At 38.3% G+C, this 23,736-nt stretch overlaps 1 protein-coding gene across 2 annotated transcripts; it reads right to left on the minus strand.

Annotated features, from left to right (window-relative positions):
* Positions 1-915: 915 nt before the first annotated feature.
* LOC130459791 (probable non-intrinsic ABC protein 5) lies at positions 916-8,151 on the minus strand. 2 transcript variants are annotated; one of them, XM_056827340.1, is made up of 9 exons: positions 7,211-8,151; positions 6,512-6,598; positions 5,793-6,422; positions 5,440-5,604; positions 3,965-4,199; positions 3,806-3,887; positions 3,621-3,722; positions 3,371-3,515; positions 916-1,162 (listed from the first exon to the last, which is right to left on the minus strand). In XM_056827340.1, the coding sequence occupies exons 1-6, from the start codon at positions 7,439-7,441 to the stop codon at positions 3,823-3,825; spliced, it is 1,413 nt and encodes a 470-aa protein (XP_056683318.1). In that variant the 5' UTR covers positions 7,442-8,151; the 3' UTR covers positions 916-1,162; positions 3,371-3,515; positions 3,621-3,722; positions 3,806-3,822. The 2 variants fall into 2 exon arrangements, with proteins under 2 accessions (XP_056683318.1, XP_056683317.1); XM_056827339.1 differs by having other exon boundaries at positions 3,631-3,722; positions 7,211-8,037.
* Positions 8,152-23,736: the final 15,585 nt, after the last annotated feature.

The following is a 23,736-nucleotide window of genomic DNA, read 5'->3' on the forward strand; positions in this document are numbered from 1 at the left end:
CCAAAAAGGATGATTCAGATCTCACCTATCTGTGGCATTGTCGATTAGGCCATATAAACTTGAAACGCTTAGAAAGACTTCAAAAGGAAGGAATTCTAGAACCATTTGACTTAGAGGATTATGGTAAATGCGAATCATGTTTACTTGGCAAAATGACAAAGCAACCTTTCTCTAAAGTTGGAGAAAGAGCAAATGAACTATTGGGTTTAATCCATACAGATGTATGTGGACCAATGAGTACAAATGCTAGAGGTGGTTCAGCTACTTTATCACTTTTACTGATGACTTCAGTAGGTATGGTTATGTCTACCTAATGAAGCATAAGTCTGAATCCTTTGACAAATTCAAGGAATTTCAGAGTGAAGTAGAGAATCAATTAGGCAAGAAGATTAAGGCACTGCGGTCTGATAGAGGCGGTGAATCACTAGTGGAAAAAATACCTGTTGAGGGGGGCATTTTGGGTTTATTGAGGCGAACAAGGCCCGCTGCGACAGACGTAGCTTCAACAGCTCAGTGATCTGTTGAGGCGGGCTTTGTTCGCCTCAACAGGTGATCTGTTGTGGGGGGCTTTCAAAAGCCCGCCTCAACAACCTCTACAGAAACGCGAAAAATAAGGACCTGTTGAGGGGGGCATTTAAGAAGCCCGCCTCAACAGCCTCCTCTGTTGAGGCTCACTTCTTAAATGCCCCCCTCAACAGGTCCTTATTTTTGCGCCAAAAATTCATATGTTGTTGAGGCGTACATTAAAAGCCCCCTTCAACAACATTAATTTTTTTTTTTCCAAATTCTTTTAAAATATAAAATAGGCGGCAATAACCACAACTAGATATATACTCCATTGAGTATTGAAACCTGTACCCAATCAACACCAAAATAGCAAAGGTATGAATCTGCTTATCTTTGATAAATAAATCATTACATTAACTTCATTTATATTAACCCAACAGAGCAAAGCGTATATATAGTACGTATGTTTACAATTTTTAAACACCTAGCTAGTCTAACAAATTACAACTAATATTAACAACTAAAGACAAAAGGCTAGAGAGCTAATCTAACAAATGTCTCTAATCCAGCAACTTAGGTCCCTTTAGATCATGCATTACGTACAAACCTTAAGTAAGGTCGTGTTGACTTTCTTCCAATCGACTCGATCCCTAGCCTGCAAGTTGCATGGAAGGAAAATATATATGAGTACCAAAGTTTACACTCACGATATTGTCTTTACATTCCATTGAAGCATAAAATTAAAAGATATAGTTGCAGACTATAGAGATAATTAAGTACGTTGTTGACCTATAACGACCCAATGAGCCTTAAATGTGCATACGTAGATTAGAATGAGTTTTAGAAAGTTAAAGCTATGTATATTAGTCATGTAATAAGAATCAAATGAGTCCTTAGGTTCTTTAGTTCAAAGTTGGGAGCGGAAATGTCATTTTAGCTCTAAACATGACCTATAACGACCTAATGAGCCTTAAATGTGCATAAATAGATTCGAATGAGTTTTAGAAAGTTAAAACTATGTATATTAGTCATGTAATAAGAATCAAATGAGTCCTTAGGTTCTTTAGTTCAAAGTTGGGAGCGGAAATGTCATTTTAGCTCTAAACATGACCTATAACGACCTAATGAGCCTTAAATGTGCATAAATAGATTCGAATGAGTTTTAGAAAGTTAAAACTATGTATATTAGTCATGTAATAAGAATCAAATGAGTCCTTAGGTTCTTTAGTTCAAAGTTGGGAGCGGAAATGTCATTTTAGCTCTAAACATGACCTATAACGACCTAATGAGCCTTAAATGTGCATAAATAGATTCGAATGAGTTTTAGAAAGTTAAAACTATGTATATTAGTCATGTAATAAGAATCAAATGAGTCCTTAGGTTCTTTAGTTCAAAGTTGGGAGCGGAAATGTCATTTTAGCTCTAAACATGACCTATAACGACCTAATGAGCCTTAAATGTGCATAAATAGATTCGAATGAGTTTTAGAAAGTTTTAACTATGCATATTAGACATGTAATAAGAATCAAATGAGTCCTTAGGTTTTTTAGTTCAAAGTTGGGAGCGGAAATGTCATTTTAGCTCTAAACATGACCTATAACGACCTAATGAGCCTTAAATGTGCATAAATAGATTCGAATGAGTTTTAGAAAGTTAAAACTATGTATATAAGTCATGTAATAAGAATCAAATGAGTCCTTAGGTTCTTTAGTTCAAAGTTGGGAGCGGAAATGTCATTTTAGCTCTAAACATGACCTATAACGACCTAATGAGCCTTAAATGTGCATAAATAGATTCGAATGAGTTTTAGAAAGTTTTAACTATGCATATTAGACATGTAATAAGAATCAAATGAGTCCTTAGGTTTTTTAGTTCAAAGTTGGGAGCGGAAATGTCATTTTAGCTCTAAACATGACCTATAACGACCTAATGAGCCTTAAATGTGCATAAATAGATTCGAATGAGTTTTAGAAAGTTTTAACTATGCATATTAATCATGTAATAAGAATCAAATGAGTCCTTAGGTTCTTTAGTTCAAAGTTGGGAGCGGAAATGTCATTTTAGCTCTAAACATGACCTATAACGACCTAATGAGCCTTAAATGTGCATAAATAGATTCGAATGAGTTTTAGAAAGTTAAAACTATGTATATTAGTCATGTAATAAGAATCAAATGAGTCCTTAGGTTCTTTAGTTCAAAGTTGGGAGCGGAAATGTCATTTTAGCTCTAAACATGACCTATAACGACCTAATGAGCCTTAAATGTGCATAAATAGATTCGAATGAGTTTTAGAAAGTTTTAACTATGCATATTAGACATGTAATAAGAATCAAATGAGTCCTTAGGTTTTTTAGTTCAAAGTTGGGAGCGGAAATGTCATTTTAGCTCTAAACATGACCTATAACGACCTAATGAGCCTTAAATGTGCATAAATAGATTCGAATGAGTTTTAGAAAGTTAAAACTATGTATATTAGTCATGTAATAAGAATCAAATGAGTCCTTAGGTTCTTTAGTTCAAAGTTGGGAGCGGAAATGTCATTTTAGCTCTAAACATGACCTATAACGACCTAATGAGCCTTAAATGTGCATAAATAGATTCGAATGAGTTTTAGAAAGTTAAAACTATGTATATTATTCATGTAATAAGAATCAAATGAGTCCTTAGGTTCTTTAGTTCAAAGTTGGGAGCGGAAATGAGTCCTTAGGTTCTTTAGTTCAAAGTTTAGTTCAAAGTGAAATTCTAAAGACCACCAGATCAGAATTCACATGCAACAGCAGCAAGACCAGCAGATTAGTATTCAAAGCAATAAATTAGCAAATCCAGCAGACTTGTAATTATGGAAAAATTAAAGAACTTTACCAAATCCATGAAGATATAAACGCTTCCATCTTTGTGTCTAAACAACCTAAGTAAATAAATACTCGGTTGTAAAAAACTTAGCCCATTGCTCACGAACCACATCTATTTCCTCATCGGTATAAGGCGCATTTCTTGGAGTGTAAGCCTGAAATAAGTAACATGATAAGTAATGCTACTTGTAAATTAAGAATTCTACTACGTAAAAGTACTAGTATTAGTAGTTCAACTAACATATGGTAAAAGAACGAACATTGTCTAACCGCTCATCAGTGTTATGGTGTAACGTGACTATTTCATGCATGAACTTCATAACGTAATAGCCACACTCGCGGGCGCCGACTTGTTGAGCACACTAATTTGGAGATAAATCATAAATTATATATCCAAGTAGTTACCCAAAAAAAAAAGTAAAGCTAATTAGTAAGCATGATATACCTTTACATGGAAGCCTTTCAACCCCTGCATAGTCGCTCTATTCGGACAAATCCCATCATTAAACTTGTACACTTGGTATGCCCTGGAAGTTGAGTAAAACTTCATGAATCTGATTCGGCACGAAAAGAAATAACTTAAAAAGAATTGAAAGTAACTTACAAACACAAGATTCCCCATGCACTATTTTCTCGGTTGTTTGAATTCCTGCTCGACCTAACTTTGGTCTTGAATATCCGTTTACTAGCTGGACGCTTGTTTGACAAAACCTTGATTCTTGATCAAAGCTCCTAATAGTTGTTGCTCCGGATATAGTCTCGGCAAAATGTTGTATCACTGGAGCTTTAGTTACTCCAACCAATCGACAAAGTTCTCGTGCTGATGGTATGTAATATTGCTGCAGTATAATCAAGCTCAAGATGTTAAAACTCAAGATGTAAAATAACGAGAATTGAAAAATAAAAACAAATAAAAGAAAGAAGAAAAGAACCATCTAATGGGGTAATGATGGACAAAAGGGTAGCCGCTTCATGTTCAACACCAACAAGATTTTTTTCATGAGTATGTGTATTTTCATTTTGAAACATAACCAAATAATCCTCGATCCAGGGACATGATCGATCAATAACAGGGCCGAGGAAATAGAGATGTCCTTGTGAGAGAATAAATGAAAAGCCAACAGAATCGTCTCATGAATCTATGAAGGTCATGTTCTCATTTCAAAAACTCAGAAACTTAAGAGAAACTCAAGGAAATAATCTTCTTTAAATGAATAGCAAGTTGTTCCCTCTAGTATATTTTACATCCCCAAAAATCATGTTTTCTTTCCTATAATCTCTTTAAGTGAACCCAACTACCTCTATTTATGTCATTGGTAAAAACACACAAAAAAAATTCACATTTCTCGGCCAAAAACCGTAATCAAATTTTCAGTATTTGCGTTTCCACATTTGCTAAATTTCTTCTGAAATTTTGTTTTCGTCTTCCTCATTTTTTATGTTTTTGTTGCCCATTTCCATTTCTATGCAACACACCTACCAGGGCTGCCACCTCTGGCATTAACCAACATATGTAAATGTGCCTCCTGGTGACAATTTTATTTCCTTAATAAACCAACATCTGATACCTTTTTATCAGATTTTTTAAGCAGTACTAGCCTAGCTTTTAATCTCGCTAACATAAAATGTGATGCTATGGTGACGCGGAAGCTTTGGCAAGGAACACTCAGTACCACTAGCTAGGAGACAGAAGATGCAGCTCAATCTTCACATTTCAGATGATATTTACAAACTAAATAGTGCTTGTAGAAGGTACTAGAACACTGATCCTGAACAGTATAGTTTAACAATGAACCTAATACTTTCTAGAATATTGATTAGTTTAGTAACGACAGGAGACAATAACCAAACGATGTATTTTCCATTTGGACTTTTTGGAGTTAAGATGTTGTAGCAACGAATACAAATATCACAAAACTGGAGCTAGGTTCGAGAGGAAAAAGACTTAAGAGAATCATTTAGTAAATTGTTGAGCTATACTGCACGAAAACACACAGTTTCTATACCAAGCACCTAAACAACACCAAAGCAAGTTCCAATTAAGCATAATAGCAAAGGTCAAAAGCTCATGAGATTTACCTGATACCATAGAGAGACTGCAATAACAGGGATGAAAATCACGAAAACCTGCCATGCAACCATTGACATCACCGCAATAATTCCCAGAAGTTGTATCAAAGAGAATGCGAAAGCACCAACTTGAGATGGAATGCTTAAATCCACAGCACTCTGATCTGTAGATGCCTGAATCATGACATGGAACTATAATGGTCAGCAAATGCAGCAGATGTTGTATGAAACTTATTCTGTTTAGGGAAATCTCATGATATTTTGCACCTTCCTATCTTCTAGACTTCTACCATCAATTTTCAAAAAGTTTCTCAAAAATGAATGCAATATTTACAAAGGATAAGCAGGGGAAGTGTAAGTACCCGATTTAAAATCCGCCCACTTGGGGTAGCATCAAAAAACGACATTGGGGCGCGGAATATGCAAGAGTGCATCTTAGTAAAAAGTGAAGTAGCAGTCTTATATGCAACAGTCATAAGGAGACTTGCCCTTGCTAAGATACAAAAGGCACTTCCAACCGACAAAACAACATACACCATTATTAAAGTTTTCTCATCAACTGTAGGTTTGGCATCAGGCGAGACAGGAGTTGCCCAAGCCATCCAATAATTGCTTAAAATTTGAAGAGTCTGGAAAAGTATCTGAGCTAACAATATGAAGGGTATCAAAGCACCTCCATATGCTGTTGTGATATATTTCCAATAAACTGAAAGTCCAACTCTACCCTTCTCTCTTTCTTCCTCTTGGACAAGTTGTGCCTTAATCCCTGCCATGTCATCAGCTTTTCCATCTTCACCAACATTGCTCTCCTCTTCTAAGGGTTTTGTACCACTATATTCCTCATGAACTGTCGGCTTTATTACTCCAGGCTCAACTGAATCAAGTGCAGATAAGGCTTCTTCGTGCGCTCCTACAAGTTCCATGAAGTCTGTTCCTGAACTAAGAATATCATTGTACTTTCCTGCTTGCAATATACTCCCATTTTTCATGACCTTTAAATGATATATGTGTTACAGAGTAATCAGAAGTTGATTTAAAATACAATGGCATCGAATGGAGAAAGAAGCTAAAAAAATCTTACCAAGATTAAATCTGCAGCAGGTAAGAACTCCACTTGGTGTGTGACATATATCACAGTCTTGGATTCTAAAAGTCCAAGCAGACATTCCTGCAAGGGAATCCATGCAAATACATGACTTAGCAAACATCATAGGTGTTTAATCAGGCAATAACCTATAAGTGATCTCTAGGACAAGAAAGTAACTGGAGATTCCAATGGAAAGAAAAAAAATGGCAAAATGATAGTCACACTGAATGACTGAATTGAAGAACAAAAGATGAACAAAAGATTCTAAACAAGACAACGTATGCTAAACAACACATGTAATGTCATGGCACAATAAACCTGAATCTCAGATTTCTACACACATCTGCAGACTTTGATATCACTATATCAGTGAACCTTAACAATGTACATTTTAAAACAATTGTGATCAGCACTTCTAATTACTTAGCCATGTAACGAGATCAAGAACCAGAATCGAACTTGCACGGCGGTTGATGGTCAGTATCACAATGGCATAGGTTATTGCCTGTAGCTATAACTGTTATACTCACATAGTCACACATACTCCTAGTATTAAAATGACTCTAACAGTCATAATTATGTAAATATACGAAGTATATCATTAGGTATCATGTGAATATTCACTTGTATAAGTACAGGAAAAAAAGGATCAAAATAGAATGTATGATATGCAAAAGGAAAAAGATATAGTACCTTGAAGAGATGACTACCAGTATGAGCATCAACAGCACTAAAAGGATCATCAAACAGATATATATCAGCATCTTGGTATAAAGCACGAGCAATTTGCATCCTTTGCTTCTGACCACCACTCAAATTGATACCCCTCTCACCAATAACTGTCTGGTCTCCAAAAGACAAGATTTCAAGATCCTTTTTCAAGGAACATGCCTCTAAAACCCTGTCATACCTTTCATGATCCATTTTCTGACCAAACAATATATTATCGAGCAGGAATTCAAACAAAAAACAGATGGAGTTAGGTCGAGCAGGAATTCAAACAACAAACAGGGGCAATTAGGTCGATGAACAAGGGAAATCAAACAAAAATGAAATGAAGTGGAAAATGCACGAGAAAAAAGAAGATTATTACCCAAATAATTGCAAATAAAAACTAACCTAGCTTCACAAATCGATTGTGTGAAACAGATGGAGTCGCGCGAAGGTAGGAAAGACGACGGTGGGGAAACTCTCCTTCAGATGGTGGTGGTGGAGCCGCGCGGTGAGGAAGGTGGTGGTGGTGGTTATGGTGGTGGTGGAGTCGCGCGGTGAGGATAGGTATGCGTTGGAAGAGATGTGAAGTACGACGAGATGTGAAGAGAAGCTTATCTGTTTGGCGGTGGTTGTAATTGATTTAAATTTAATGTAGCCTATTGAGGCGGGCAATTAAAAGCCCCCTTCAACAGAAGGACCCTATTGAGGCGGGCAATTAAAAGCCCCCTTCAACAGCTTCTCTCTATTGAGGCGGGCAAGGAAAGCCCCCTTCAACAGCTTCTGTAGAAGCGAACACCAAAAAAGCCCGCTTCAATAGAATAGTAAAATATTTGACCCGCGTTGACTAAGTAGCTATTGAGGCGCGCTTATGTATGCCCCCCTCAACAAGGGGGCTACAACAGGGGTTTTTTCCACTAGTGAATATCTGAGCTATGAATTTGATGACCATCTGAAAGAATGTGGAATTCTATCAGAATTGACTCCTCCTGGAACACCACAATGGAACGGTGTGTCAGAACGGAGGAACAGAACCTTGCTAGACATGGTCAGGTCAATGATGGGTCAGGCCGAACTTCCATTAGAATTTTGGGGACATGCACTAAATACAGCTGCACTCACTATAAATAGAGCTCCGTCTAAAGCTGTCGAAAAGACGCCATACGAATTATGGTTTGGAAAGCCTCCAAATGTGTCTTTTCTTAAGATTTGGGGATGTGAAGTATACGTCAAACGATTAATTTCAAACAAACTTCATCCAAAATCTGACAAATGTATCCTTGTGGGCTATCCAAAGGAAACAAAGGGGTATTACTTCTACAATACATCTGAGAACAAGGTGTTTGTTGCTCGAGATGGTGTCTTTTTGGAGAAAGATCACATTTCCAAAATGACAAGTGGGAGAAAAGTAGACCTCGAAGAAATTCGAGTCGAACAACAAACTCTAGAGAATGCTCAAGATGACATTCAGGATGAAACTCAGAGATCTTTAGAAGAATCTGGTGAGAATCATGGTCAAACTAGAAATGTTACCCCGCGTAGATCGCAAAGATATAGATCTCAACCGGAAAGGTACTTAGGTATTTTGACGAACGAGAGCTATGACGTTCTATTACTTGAAAGTGATGAACCTGCGACTTACAAACAAGCTATGACGAGCCCTAGCTCCAAGCAATGGCAAGAAGCCATGCAATCTGAATTAGACTCCATGTCTGAAAACCAAGTATGGGATTTGGTCGATTTGCCAGATGGCTACCAAGCCATTGGAAGCAAATGGGTTTTCAAACTGAAAAAGGAAAAGGATGGGAAACTTGAAGTTTTCAAAGCTAGATTGGTTGCAAAAGGTTACAGGCAAGTCCACGGTGTGGATTACGATGAAACCTTTTCACCAGTTGCAATGCTAAAGTCTATTCGGATAATGTTAGCAATCGCTGCATATTACGATTACGAAATATGGCAGATGGATGTCAAAACTGCTTTCTTAAACGGCGTTTTAACAGAAACTGTGTTTATGACACAGCCTGAAGGTTTTGAGGATCCAAAGAATGCTAAAAAGGTATGCAAGCTAAAGAAGTCAATCTACGGATTGAAGCAGGCATCCAGGAGCTGGAACATACGTTTTGATGAAGCAGTCAGTGACTTTGGTTTCATCAAGAACGCAGACGAATCTTGTGTATACAAGAAAGTCAGTGGGAGCAAAATTGCTTTCCTAGTATTATATGTCGACGACATATTACTTATCGGAAATGACATTCCTATGTTGAACTCTGTCTAGATTTGGCTTGGGAAATGTTTTTCGATGAAGGATCTAGGAGAAGCACAGTACATATTGGGCATCAAGATTTACAGAGATAGATCTAAAAGGATGATTGGACTTAGTCAAAGCACTTATATCAATAAGGTGCTTGATAGGTTCAAGATGGCAGACTCCAAGCGAGGCTACCTACCCATGTCTCATGGAATGACTGTAAGCAAGACTCAGTGCCCAAAAACACTTGATGAGCGTAGACGAATGAATGGGATTCCATATGCATCATTGATTGGTTCAATAATGTATGCTATGATATGTACACGCCCGGATGTTGCGTACGCACTCAGTGCTACGAGCAGATACCAGTCAGACCCAGGAGAGGCGCATTGGACTGCTGCCAAGAACATTCTGAAGTACCTGAAAAGGCACAAAGATGACTTCCTGGTCTATGGTGGAGATGATGAATTAATTGTTAAAGGCTATACGGACGCAAGTTTCCAAACCGACAAAGATAATTTCAGATCACAGTCTGGGTTTGTCTTCTGCCTCAACGGAGGAGCAGTAAGCTGGAAAAGTGCTAAGCAAAGCACCATTGCGGATTCTACAACTGAAGCGGAGTACATTACTGCACATGAAGCAGCAAAGGAAGCTATATGGCTAAGGAAGTTCATAGGTGAACTTGGTGTAGTCCCCTCCATTAAAGGACCAATAGCCCTGTATTGTGACAATAACGGAGCTATTGCACAGGCAAAGGAGCCTAGACACCACCAGAGAGTCAAGCATGTACTTCGTAGATTTCACCTTCTACGAGAGTTCGTTGAAAGAAAAGAAGTCGAGATAAGCAAAATTGGAACTGATATCAGATCCATTGACTAAAACTCTGCCGCAGGCGAAGCACAACTCGCACACTGCAGCTATGGGAATCAAGCATATTGGAGAATGGCTTTGATGACTCTGTTTAATGTTTTAAAGTTTTAGAGTTTAAATCTTTGTAAAACATTATTGGTTAATCATTCACAATAAATGAATAGAATTCATTTTTTCCATTTAATTTGTGGTTTATTAAATGATGAGTCCCTTCAATTTGACGATATATTCAAGATAGACTGTCAGGACCAGTCCTGTGACTAAGAAATGTCTATCAAGTGAACTTGAATGTCAAAGGTTGAAAATGGTCCCTAGTCGGAGTTTTCTATAAAATTGGACGCATAGAAAACGTTAGACGATTAGAATGCAAGATGACCAGTAGTTCTGTTTCTTGAACTATGTGGACATGGCAATGTTATAATCATTTGCATAGATACTTACTTTGGGAAGACTAGTATCGGACAAGACCTATGAAACTTTACTGTAAGAGATGAAAATCTGTCATAAGTAAATTTCATTAAAGTTATTAGACACTAAATCCTCAATACCTGAGTGATTTGAGATTACTTGTTTGAGAACTGGTTGCTTTGACGTTGACCAACCGTCGCACCGTAAAAGGAGGCTATAAAGGCAACGCTCAGGTAATCACCTATCAAACGAAGTCTAATCTCAAGATCGCAAGATTGGGATTGTCCTCCCATAAATCGGGATGAGATGCTTAAAAGTTGTACAAGGCCACTCGGAGAGCTAGAAACTGTGAAATGCATGGCCGTGCTCGGATGAATCATAGGCTATGATTATCTGTTTATTTGATCAGTTGAACTCTGAAACCGAGAAACACCTCTGGACATAATAAGGATGACAACTCTTACCTTATGTTCAAGAGCAAGCATCGAGCGACAAAGGAATTAGGAAATGCACACTTGTCCCTAAGGACAAGTGGGAGACTGAAGGAAATAATGCCCTTGGTCCAAGTATGCATTCTATGTTAAGTCTAATAAATGCGGTTCAGTATTAATTAACAAGTTAATAATTCAGTGAGATCAAGTGAGCTGAATGCCTAGCTAGAGGCCGCTTCAGTTCAAGTGGAATTAATGATATTAATCCACAGCTTACTCTTGACTGAACCCGTAGGGTCACACAAATAGTACGTAAACGGATCAAGTATTTAATGGCATTAGATACTCCATCTATGGATATTCGGAATCGACGGATCTTGGTTTCAGTGGGAGCTGAGATCGTCACAGGCAAGAAATGAATACTCCGGAAACGATGATATTGCCGGAAACGGAAATATGGATCGTATCGGAAATATAAATATTATCCAAGTCGTAGATGTTGCCGGAAACGGAAACATGGTACGTATCGGAAAATATTATCGGAAATGGAAATATTGCCAGAATCAGAAATATTGCCGGAAACGGAAATATTGTCAGAATCGGAAATATTATCGGAATCGGAAAATAATTCCGGAAACGGAAATATTAAATATTTGTTCGAAACGGAAATTGATTCCGGAATGGGAAATATTAAATATTGTTCGTATCGGAAATGAATTCCGGAATCGGGAATTTAATCGGAAGCGTATCGTACGAATTAGCATCGGACGAGGCCCGCTAGACGAAGGCCCAGCACGAAGCCAGGCCGTCGCCCAGCGAGCCAACGCACACCAGCGCACGCCAAGCCTCGACCAGGCCCAGCGCAAGGCCAGGCCCAGCCAAGGCCTTGGGCGCGCGCGCGTAGAGCGCAGCAATGGGCCGAGCGCTGTGCGCCTAGCGTGGGCCGCAAGGCTTGCGCGGGTGTACGGTGCTCGTGCATTGCGTGTGCAGGAATCCTGAAGTAATCAGAATTCGAAGTGTGATTAAATCCTAAAACTATTGGATAATGATTATTTAATTAGAGTCCTAGTAGGGTTATAATTAAATAAATTAGTATCCTAATAGGATTCCAAAACCCTTTCCATAACTCTATAAATACGTGCCTAGGGTCACATATTTTAAAAGATTAATTCAAGTATTCAAAGTGAGTTTTTGAGAGAAAATTCAGACACATTTCTTACCTAAGAGTGCCGAAAATCTTTAGTACCTTAAGGGCGATTCTAGTTGGTCAATCTTAAGGCGGATCCGGACGTGCTGTGGACTATCTACGGAGGGACGACACTTGGAGTCCTAAAGACTTGTTCTTGTTCGGTTCGGGCGCAGCTAGGGAAGGCACGCAACAAAGAGTATGCATCTAAACTATGCTATATGATTATGTGTAAATAATATGTATTCCTGGCTAAATGGTTTTCCGCATGATTTATGAATTGTCATATGTATCATAACCTAACAAAATGGCCTATATCGACCCAAATGAACCATAAGTGTGCATAACGAACTTGAAATTAGTTTCATAATCATATAACTAATCATATGAATCATTAAAAACGTTTAGAATATGGAAATAGGTTCGTTTGGTTGTAGTTGGGATCGAAAATGCCATTTTTGGCCATAAATGACCTATATCGACCCAAATAACACATAGACGTGCATAACGAACTTGAAATGAGTCTTATAATCATATAGCTAATCATATGAATCACGAAAAACGTTTAGAATATGGAATTAGGTTCGTTTGTTGGTACTTGAGATCGAAAATGCCATTTTTGGCCATAACTGACCTTTTTCGACCCAAATGAACCATTGGCGTGCATAATGAACTTGAAATGAGTTTCATAAACATATAACTAATAATATGAATCATGGAAAAGGGTTAGAATGTGGAAATAGGTTCGTTTGTTGGTAGGGTTGGGATCGAAAATGCAATTTTTGGCCATAAATGACCTATATCAACCCAAATGAACCATAGGTGTGCATAACGAACTTGAAATGAGTTTCATAATCATATAACTAATCACATGAATCATTAAAAAGGTTTAGAATGTGGAAATAGGTTCGTTTGTTGATAGTTGGGATCGAAAATGCCATTTTTGGCCAAAAATAACCTATATCGACCCAAATGAACCATATGCGTGCATAACGAACTTGAAATGAGTATTATAAACATATAACTAATCATATGTATCATGAAAAAGGCTTAGAATTTGAATATAAGTTCGTTTGTTGATAGTTGGCATCGAAAATGCTATTTTTGGCCATAAATGACTTATATCGACCCAAATGAACCATAAGTGTGCATGAAGAACTTGAAATGAGTTTCATAATCATATAACTAATCATATGAATTATTAAAAACGTTTAGAATATGGAAATAGGTTCATTTGTTGGTAGTTGGGATCGAAAATGCCATTTTTGGCCATAAATGACCTATATCGACCCAAATGACCCATAGACGTGCATAACGAAGTTGAAATGAGTCTTATAAACATATAAAAATCATATGAATCATGAAAAATGTGTAGAATTTGAATATAAGTTCGTTTGTTGGTAGTTGGTATCGAAAATGCCATTTTTGGCCATAAATGACCTATATCGAACCAAATGACCAATAGACGTGCATAACGTACAATCATATTCCTAATCATATGAATAATGCAAAATGTTTAGAATATGGAAATCGGTTCTTTTGTTGGTAGTTGGGATCGAAAATGCCATTTCTAGCCATAAATGACCTATATCGACCCAAATGACCCATAGGCGTGCATAACGAACTTGAAATGAGTCTTATAATCATATAACTAATCATATGAATCATGAAAAACGTTTAGAATATGGAAATAGGTTCGTTTGTTTGTAGTTGGGATCGAAAATGCCATTTTTAGCCATAATTGACCTATATCGACCCAAAAGAACTATAGGTGTGCATAACGACTTTGAAATGAGTCTCATAAACATATAACTAATCATATGAATCATGAAAAACGTTTAGAATATGGAAATAGGTTTGTTTGTTGGTAGTTGGGATCGAAAATGCTATTTTTGGCCATAAATGACCTATATCGACTCAAATGACCCATAGGCGTGCATAACAAACTTGAAATGAGTCTTATAATCATATAACTAATCCTATGAATCATGAAAACGTTTAGAATATGGAAATAGGTTCGTTTGTTGATAGTTGGAATCGAAAATGCCATTTTTGGCCATAATTGACCTATATCGACCCAAATGAACTATAGGCGTGCATAACAAATTTGAAATGAGTTTCATAAACATATAACTAATCATATGAATCATGAAAAAGGGTTAGAATGTGGAAATACGTTCGTTTGTTGGTAGTTGGTATCGAAAATGCCATTTTTGGCCAAAAATGGCCTATATCGTCCCTTGAACCATAGGCGTGCATAACGAACTTGAAATGAGTTTCATAAACATATAACTAATCATATGAATCATTATAAAGGTTTAGAATGTGGAAATAGATTCCTGTTTTAGTAGTTGGGATCGAAAATGCCGTTTATGGCCATAAATGACCTATATCAACCTAAATGACCCATAGGCGTGCATAACGAACTTGAAATGAGTCTTATAAACATATAACTAATCGTATGAATCATGAAAAGGGTTTAGAATTTGAATATAAGTTCGTTTGTTGATAGTTGGGATAAAAAATGTCATTTTTGGCATAAATGGCGTATATCGACCCAAATGAACCATGGGTGTGCATAACGAACTTGAAATGAGTTTTATAAACATATAACTAATCATATAAATCATGAAAAAGTAGTAGAATGTGAAAATAGGTTTGTATGTTGGTAGTTGGGATCGAAAATGCCATTTTTGGCCATAAATGACATATATCGACCCAAATGAACCATAGGCGTGCATAACGAACTTGAAATGGGTAACCAAATGTTCTGGTCTCGGAGGGAGCTCGAGAGATCCTTTATGCGTATCCTGGATGATGTGGCTACCAGGGGGTTTGTGGGAGCGATCGGGATTTTCCCCACTACGGGAAGCGGTCCAGGGTTTTGAGGGTGTTGTTGGCGTCAAGAACAGGACGCAAGTCCTCCTGGAGTGGTGGTTGGACACCACTATCACATTTCACATGCATTGGGGGGAGATTAAGATCACTCCCTTTGAGTTTGGTATGATTGACGGACCCCCTTTTCTGATAGAGAGGTTGTTTTCACCCAAGATTTAATGTGGGGAAGTCCGGGCATTGGAGAGTTGTTGGGACCTGTTGTGAGGAGATTGCCACCGGGAGGTAACTCATGTGGTTTATTGCAGATTCTGGTTGGTATTGAGTTGCCTGGGGCAACAACTGAGTAGAGGGTTCGCATTTTCTTGCTGATGCTTGTCTGTCGATTGGTGGTCCCCGGTAGGAATAGTCGTGTGTTAGTACGCTATTTGGAGCCTCTGAGGGATTTGGGATCCGTTCCCGGGCTTAGTTGGGGTATTTTGGCATATGGACATCTTTTGCATTAGATGAAGAATTCTTCGAGGACTGCCCTTTCAGACCCAGCTGGTATTTCTGCCCTGTGGAGAGTGCTGGAGGTATTTACGACTCTTTTTGTACTTTGTACTTTGAAATTGTAGGTTTGACTAACCTTTTATTTATTTGTAGATTTGGGCGTATGAGCATTTCCCTGTCTTGGCACCTACTCGCCCTCACGGTGCGACTTACCCGTTTGCAGTTTCTTAGCGGGGCGCATTGCGTGCCCATGAGACTATGTGTAGACACCTAAATCGTGTCTCCCATAATGGGATGATGACGATACTATTATCCTTCCTAGGTGGTTGGTGCAACTCCGTGCGGAAGTCCCAATTGCTTCAATCTAAATCATATGACTTACAAAACGAAAAAAACTAGAAACTGAAAGTGATACTAAATGAGCCCTTAAAAGTTACTACCTCCGTATTAAAATGATCTTTACACTTTCCGTTTTGGTCTGTTTCTTAATAATCTTTACATTGTGCTTTATACAATTTTTTAACATGAAAATTTACTACTCTGTATCTTACCCTATTTACCCCGCAATATTTACAACTTTTCACTCAATTTCTGTTACTTTGTTAATTTTTTTCTTACACCCACCCACCTTTTTATAAATTTCTCTTACTTTAACCATATTTTTATTATATTCACCCACCTTCTTGTTAGGTTATGATTCATATGACAAAACATAAATCATGCGGAAAAACCATAAAGCCAGGAAAGCATATTATTTACACATAATCATTTAGCATAGTTTAGATGCATACACTTTGTTGCGTGCCCTCCCTAGCTGCGCCCGAACCGAACAAGAACAAGTCTTTAGGACTCCAAGTGTCGTCCCTCCGTAGATAGTCCACAGCACGTCCGGATCCGCCTTAAGCTTGACCAACTAGGATCGCCCTTAAGGTACTTAGAATTTTCGGCTATTGTAGGCAATTATATGACTGAATTTTTGCTCTCAAAAATCACTTTGAATACTTGAATACTAAATATAAATTATGAGCCCTTAACTCATATTTATAGACCATGGAATAAGTAATCGAATCCTACTAGGATACGAATTAATTAAATTAGAATCCTAGTAGAATTCTTATTTAATTAATTTATCTTTTAGGATTAGGAATTTTAATCATTAAACAAATCCTATACTCTTTAGGTTTCGTATGTGAACACAAACTCTACACGAGCATGACCCGCAAGCGTGTAGGCCATGCCCGCGCACAGCCCACACGGCCCCTCGGCCCACGCGAGCTACAAGCCCACGCGAGCTGCAGCAATGCTCGCAGCCCATTGTTGCGCGCGCTGCGCCCGCTGCCATGGCCTGCTGGGCCTGGCCTTGCGCTGGGCCTGGCGTGGCCTTGGCTGTTCGTGTGGCGCGCTTGGCTTGCTGGGCGATGGCCTGGCTTCGTGCTGGGCCCTCGTCCGGCAGGCCTCGTCCGATGCTTATTCTTACGATACGCTTCCGATTAAATTCCCGGTTCCGGAATTCATTTCCGATACGAACAATATTTAATATTTCCGATTCCGGAATTAATTTCCGTTTCGAACAAATATTTAATATTTCCGTTACCGGAATTATTTTCCGATTCCGATAATATTTCCGATTCTGACAATATTTCCGTTTCCGGCAATATTTCCGATTCCGGCAATATTTCCATTTCCGATAATATTTTCCGATACGTACCATGTTTCCGTTTCCGGCAACATCTACGACTTGGATAATATTTATATTTCCGATACGATCCATATTTCCGTTTCCGGCAATATCATCGTTTCCGGAGTATTCATTTCTTGCCTGTGACGATCTCAGCTCCCACTGAAACCAAGATCCGTCGATTGCGAATATCCATAGATGGAGTATTTAATGCCATTAAATACTTGATCCGTTTACGTACTATTTGTGTGACCCTACGGGTTCAGTCAAGAGTAAGCTGTGGATTAATATCATTAATTCCACTTGAACTGAAGCGGCCTCTAGCTAGGCATTCAGCTCACTTGATCTCACTGAATTATTAACTTGTTAATTAATACTGAACCGCACTTATTAGACTTAACATAGAATGCATACTTGGACCAAGGGCATTATTTCCTTCAGTCTCCCACTTGTCCTTAGGGACAAGTGTGCATTTCCTAATTCCTTTGTCGCTCGATGCTTGCTCTTGAACATAAGGTAAGAGTTGTCATCCTTATTATGTCCAGAGGTGTTCCTCGGTTTCAGAGTTCAACTGATCAAATAGACAGATAATCATAGCCTATGATTCATCCGAGCACGGCCATGCATTTCACAGTTTCTAGCTCTCCGAGTGGCCTTGTACAACTTTTAAGCATCTCATCCCGATTTATGGGAGGACAATCCCAATCTTGCGATCTTGAGATTAGACTTCGTTTGATAGGTGATTACCTGAGCGTTGCCTTTATAGCCTCCTTTTACGGTGCGACGGTTGGTCAACGTCAAAGCAACCAGTTCTCAAAACAAGTAATCTCAAATCACTCATGTATTGAGGATTTAGTGTCTAATAATTTTAATGAAATTTACTTATGACAGATTTTCATCTCTTACAGTAAAGTTTCATAGGTCTTGTCCGATACTAGTCTTCCCAAAGTAAGTATCTATGCAAATGATTATGACATTGCCATGTCCACATAGTTCAAGAAACAGAACTACTAGTCATCTTGCATTCTAATCGTCTAACGTTTTCTATGCGTCCAATTTTATAGAAAACTCCGACTAGGGACCACTTTCAACCTTTGACATTCAAGTTCACTTGATAGACATTTCTTAGTCACAGGACTGGTCCTGACAGTCTATCTTGAATATATCGTCAAATTGAAGGGACTCATCATTTAATAAACCACAAATTAAATGGTAAAATGAATTCTCTTCATTTATTGTGAATGATTAACCAATAATGTTTTACAAAGATTTAAACTCTAAAACTTTAAAACATTAAACAGGGATATCAAAGCCATTCTCCAATATGCTTGATTCCCATAGCTGCAGTGTGCGAGTTGTGCTTCGCCTGCGGCAGAGGTTTAGTCAATGGATCTGATATGTTGTCATCAGTTCCAATCTTGTTTATCTCGACTTCTTTTCTTTCAACGAATTCTCGTAGAAGGTGAAATCTACGAAGTACATGCTTGACTCTCTGGTGGTGTCTAGGCTCCTTTGCCTGTGCAATAGCTCCGTTATTATCACAATACAGGGCTATTGGTCCTTTAATGGAGGGGACTACACCAAGTTCACCTATGAAATTCCTTAGCCATATAGCTTCCTTTGCTGCTTCATGTGCAGCAATGTACTCCGCTTCAGTTGTAGAATCCGCAATGGTGCTTTGCTTAGCACTTTTCCAGCTTACTACACCTCCGTTGAGGCAGAAGACAAACCCAGACTGTGATCTGAAATCATCTTTGTCGGTTTGGAAACTTGCGTCCGTATAGCCTTTAACAATTAATTCATCATCTCCACCATAGACCAGGAAGTCATCTTTGTGCCTTTTCAGGTACTTCAGAATATTCTTGGCAGCAGTCCAATGCGCCTCTCCTGGGTCTGACTGGTATCTGCTCGTAGCACCGAGTGCGTACGCAACATCCGGGCGTGTACATATCATAGCATACATTATTGAACCAATCAATGATGCATATGGAATCCCATTCATTCGTCTACGCTCATCAAGTGTTTTTGGGCACTGAGTCTTGCTTAGAGTTATTCCATGAGACATGGGTAGGTAGCCTCGCTTGGAGTCTGCCATCTTGAACCTATCAAGCACCTTATTGATATAAGTGCTTTGACTAAGTCCAATCATCCTTTTAGATCTATCTCTGTAAATCTTGATGCCCAATATGTACTGTGCTTCTCCTAAATCTTTCATCGAAAAAATTTCCCAAGCCAAATCTTGACAGAGTTCAACATAGGAATGTCATTTCCGATAAGTAATATGTCGTCGACATATAATACTAGGAAAGCAATTTTGCTCCCACTGACCTTCTTGTATACACAAGATTCGTCTGCGTTCTTGATGAAACCAAAGTCACTGACTGCTTCATCAAAACGTATATTCCAGCTCCTGAATGCCTGCTTCAATCCGTAGATTGATTTCTTTAGCTTACATACCTTTTTAGCATTCTTTGGATCCTCAAAACCTTCAGGTTGTGTCATAAACACAGTTTCTGTTAAAACACCGTTTAAGAAAGCAGTTTTGACATCCGTCTGCCATATTTCGTAATCGTAATATGCAGCGATTGCTAACATTATCCGAATAGACTTTAGCATTGCAACTGGTGAAAAGGTTTCATCGTAATCCACACCGTGGACTTGCCTGTAACCTTTTGCAACCAATCTAGCTTTGAAAACTTCAAGTTTCCCATCCTTGTCCTTTTTCAGTTTGAAAACCCATTTGCTTCCAATGGCTTGGTAGCCATCTGGCAAATCGACCAAATCCCATACTTGGTTTTCAGACATGGAGTCTAATTCAGATTGCATGGCTTCTTGCCATATTGCTTGGAGCTAGGGCTCGTCATAGCTTGTTTGTAAGTCGCAGGTTCATCACTTTCAAGTAATAGAACGCCATAGCTCTCGTTCGTCAAAATACCTAAGTACCTTTCCGGTTGAGATCTATATCTTTGTGATCTACGCGGGGTAACATTTCTAGATTGACCATGATTCTCACCAGATTCTTCTAAAGATCTCTGAGTTTCATCCTGAATGTCATCTTGAGCATTCTCTAGAGTTTGTTGTTCGACTCGAATTTCTTCGAGGTCTACTTTTCTCCCACTTGTCATTTTGGAAATGTGATCTTTCTCCAAAAAGACACCATCTCGAGCAACAAACACCTTGTTCTCAGATGTATTGTAGAAGTAATACCCCTTTGTTTCCTTTGGATAGCCCACAAGGATACATTTGTCAGATTTTGGATGAAGTTTGTCTGAAATTAATCGTTTGACGTATACTTCACATCCCCAAATCTTAAGAAAAGACACATTTGGAGGCTTTCCAAACCATAACTCATATGGAGTCTTTTCGACAGCTTTAGACGGAGCTCTATTTATAGTGAGTGCAGCTGTATTTAGTGCATGTCCCCAAAATTCTAATGGAAGTTTGGCCTGACCCATCATTGACCTGACCATGTCTAGCAAGGTTCTGTTCCTCCGTTCCGACACACCGTTCCATTGTGGTGTTCCAGGAGGAGTCAATTCTGATAGAATTCCACATTCTTTCAGATGGTCATCAAATTCATAGCTCAGATATTCACCGCCTCTATCAGACCGCAGTGCCTTAATCTTCTTGCCTAATTGATTCTCTACTTCACTCTGAAATTCCTTGAATTTGTTAAAGGATTCAGACTTATGCTTCATTAGGTAGACATAACCATATCTACTGAAGTCATTAGTGAAAGTGATAAAGTAGCTGAAACCACCTCTAGCATTTGTACTAATTGGTCCACATACATCTGTATGGATTAAACCCAATAGTTCATTTGCTCTTTCTCCAACTTTAGAGAAAGGTTGCTTTGTCATTTTGCCAAGTAAACATGATTCGCATTTACCATAATCCTCTAAGTCAAATGGTTCTAGAATTCCTTCCTTTTGAAGTCTTTCTAAGCGTTTCAAGTTTATATGGCCTAATCGACAATGCCACAGATAGGTGAGATCTGAATCATCCTTTTTGGCCTTTTTGGTATTTATGTTATATACTTGTTTGTCGTGATCTAATAAATAAAGTCCATTGACTAATCTAGCAGATCCATAAAACATCTCTTTAAAATAAAACGAACAACTATTGTCTTTTATTAAAAAGGAAAATCCCTTAGCATCTAAGCAAGAAACAGAAATGATGTTTTTAGTAAGACTTGGAACATGGAAACACTCTTCCAGTTCCAAAACTAGCCCGGGGGGCAACGACAAATAATAAGTTCCTACAGCTAATGCAGCAATCCGTGCTCCATTTCCCACTCGTAGGTCGACTTCTCCCTTGCTTAACTTTCTACTTCTTCTTAGTCCCTGTGGATTGGAACATAAGTGTGAGCCACAACCTGTATCTAATACCCAAGAAGTTGAATTAGCAAGTATACAGTCTATAACGAAAATACCTGAAGATGGAACGACTGTTCCGTTCTTCTGATCTTCCTTTAGCTTCAAGCAATCTCTCTTCCAATGCCACTTCTTCTTGCAGTAGAAGCATTCAGATTTAGAAGTGGGTTGACTGACCTTCCTCTTTACAGATTTGGCGCCAGTTTGCTTAGTTGGGCTGGCCTTGTTGCCACCTTTCTTAGCATTCCTCTTCTTTCCAGATTTCTTGAACTTGCCCCCACGCACCATAAGCACATCCTGCTTATCACTTTTGAGCGTCTTTTCAGCGGTCTTCAGCATACCGTGAAGCTCAGTGAGCGTTTTGTCCAGACTATTCATATTGTAGTTCAGTTTGAACTGATCATACCCGCTATGAAGAGAATGTAGGATGGTGTCTATAGTCATTTCCTGAGAAAATTGCTGATCCAGCCGACTCATATTCTCAATGAGTCCAATCATTTTGAGAACATGTGGACTTACGGGCTCGCCTTTCTTAAGCTTGGTCTCAAGAATTTTCCTATGAGTCTCGAATCTTTCGACTCGAGCCAGATCTTGGAACATGTTCTTCAACTCACTGATGATTGTGAAAGCATCTGAGTTGATGAACGTTTTCTGCAGATCTGCACTCATGGTGGCGAGCATTAGACATTTCACATCCTTGTTGGCTACAATCCAACGATTGAGGGCTGCCTGAGTGACCCCGTCGCCTGCGGCTTCGGGCATCGCCTCTTCTAGGACATACTCCTTTTCTTCCTGCATAAGAACTATTTTCAAGTTCCTTTGCCAGTCAAGGAAGTTTTTCCCGCTCAACTTCTCCTTTTCGAGAATTGATCGAATGTTGAATGAATTGTTGTTTGCCATAGTTAAAACTACAATTGAAAAGAATAAACAAATAAATAACCATTCACAGTTTCTCTTAATAAACTTAAATTCTAGCATACATGCATAATTCAATGTTCATTAAGCATTTTATTCAAGTTATGTGTTCCGGCAGGTGTGAATAAAATGATTCCAAGATCCTAAAATCATTGAAGAACTAAGCACAGTTTGTCGACTTAATCCTAAAACATCTTAGGTAAGCAAAAGCCTTTTGCTAATAGTCTAGAAACTATTCTTGGTTGATAGGTACGTTAAGAACTTATTAGGTAAACCTATCGATTTTGCCACGACATATAAGGACTCCTTACTTATATCGTTGAGTTTCACCAAAACTAACATGTACTCACAATTATTTGTGTACCTTGCCCCTTTAGGACCAATAAGTAACACCTCGCTGAGCGAAAACTATTACTAGAATGATGTAAAGGATATCCAAGCAAGTGTATATTTTGGCATGGCACCTTTTAACTCAATTTTTAAGTTTGGAACTTAAGGCTCTTACTATGTTGGTTAGATTTTAAGTGAACTAAAATTCTTAATCATGCAACATAATCAAGCTTTGATCTCATGCATTTTAAGACATATTTAAAAGCAATAAATAACTTAAAACATGCATAAGATAAATGTGATCTAGTATGGCCCGACTTCATCTTGAAGCTTTAACTTCAAAGTCCGTCTTGAAAATCTCCGTGGGAGGCACCATTTTCTTCAAATAGGATAAGCTATAATTAAAACTAATTACAACTATTTGATGGTACGCAGACCATATTTGAATTGAAAAACAACTTTAGTACTTTAGACCAATTACATTCAAATTAATGGTACGCAGACCATATTTTCTATCCTATTTGGGCCATACTAGTCACTTCATAACCTGCAAAACAGTACATATACAATATATACCATTCACCCATTCATTATCATGAATGGCCCACTTAGCTGGTTAGTGAAACACATTATCCATCACATAAACATTTGCAGCAACTAATCAAGGGCACCAATAATCTACAAATTATTCAGTCCTTATTAATTCTAATCAAGTTGTTTTAACCTTAAGGATTTGTAGACC

Source organism: Spinacia oleracea, chromosome 4 (genome assembly GCF_020520425.1).
Source record: "Spinacia oleracea cultivar Varoflay chromosome 4, BTI_SOV_V1, whole genome shotgun sequence".
NCBI lineage: Eukaryota > Viridiplantae > Streptophyta > Magnoliopsida > Caryophyllales > Amaranthaceae > Spinacia > Spinacia oleracea.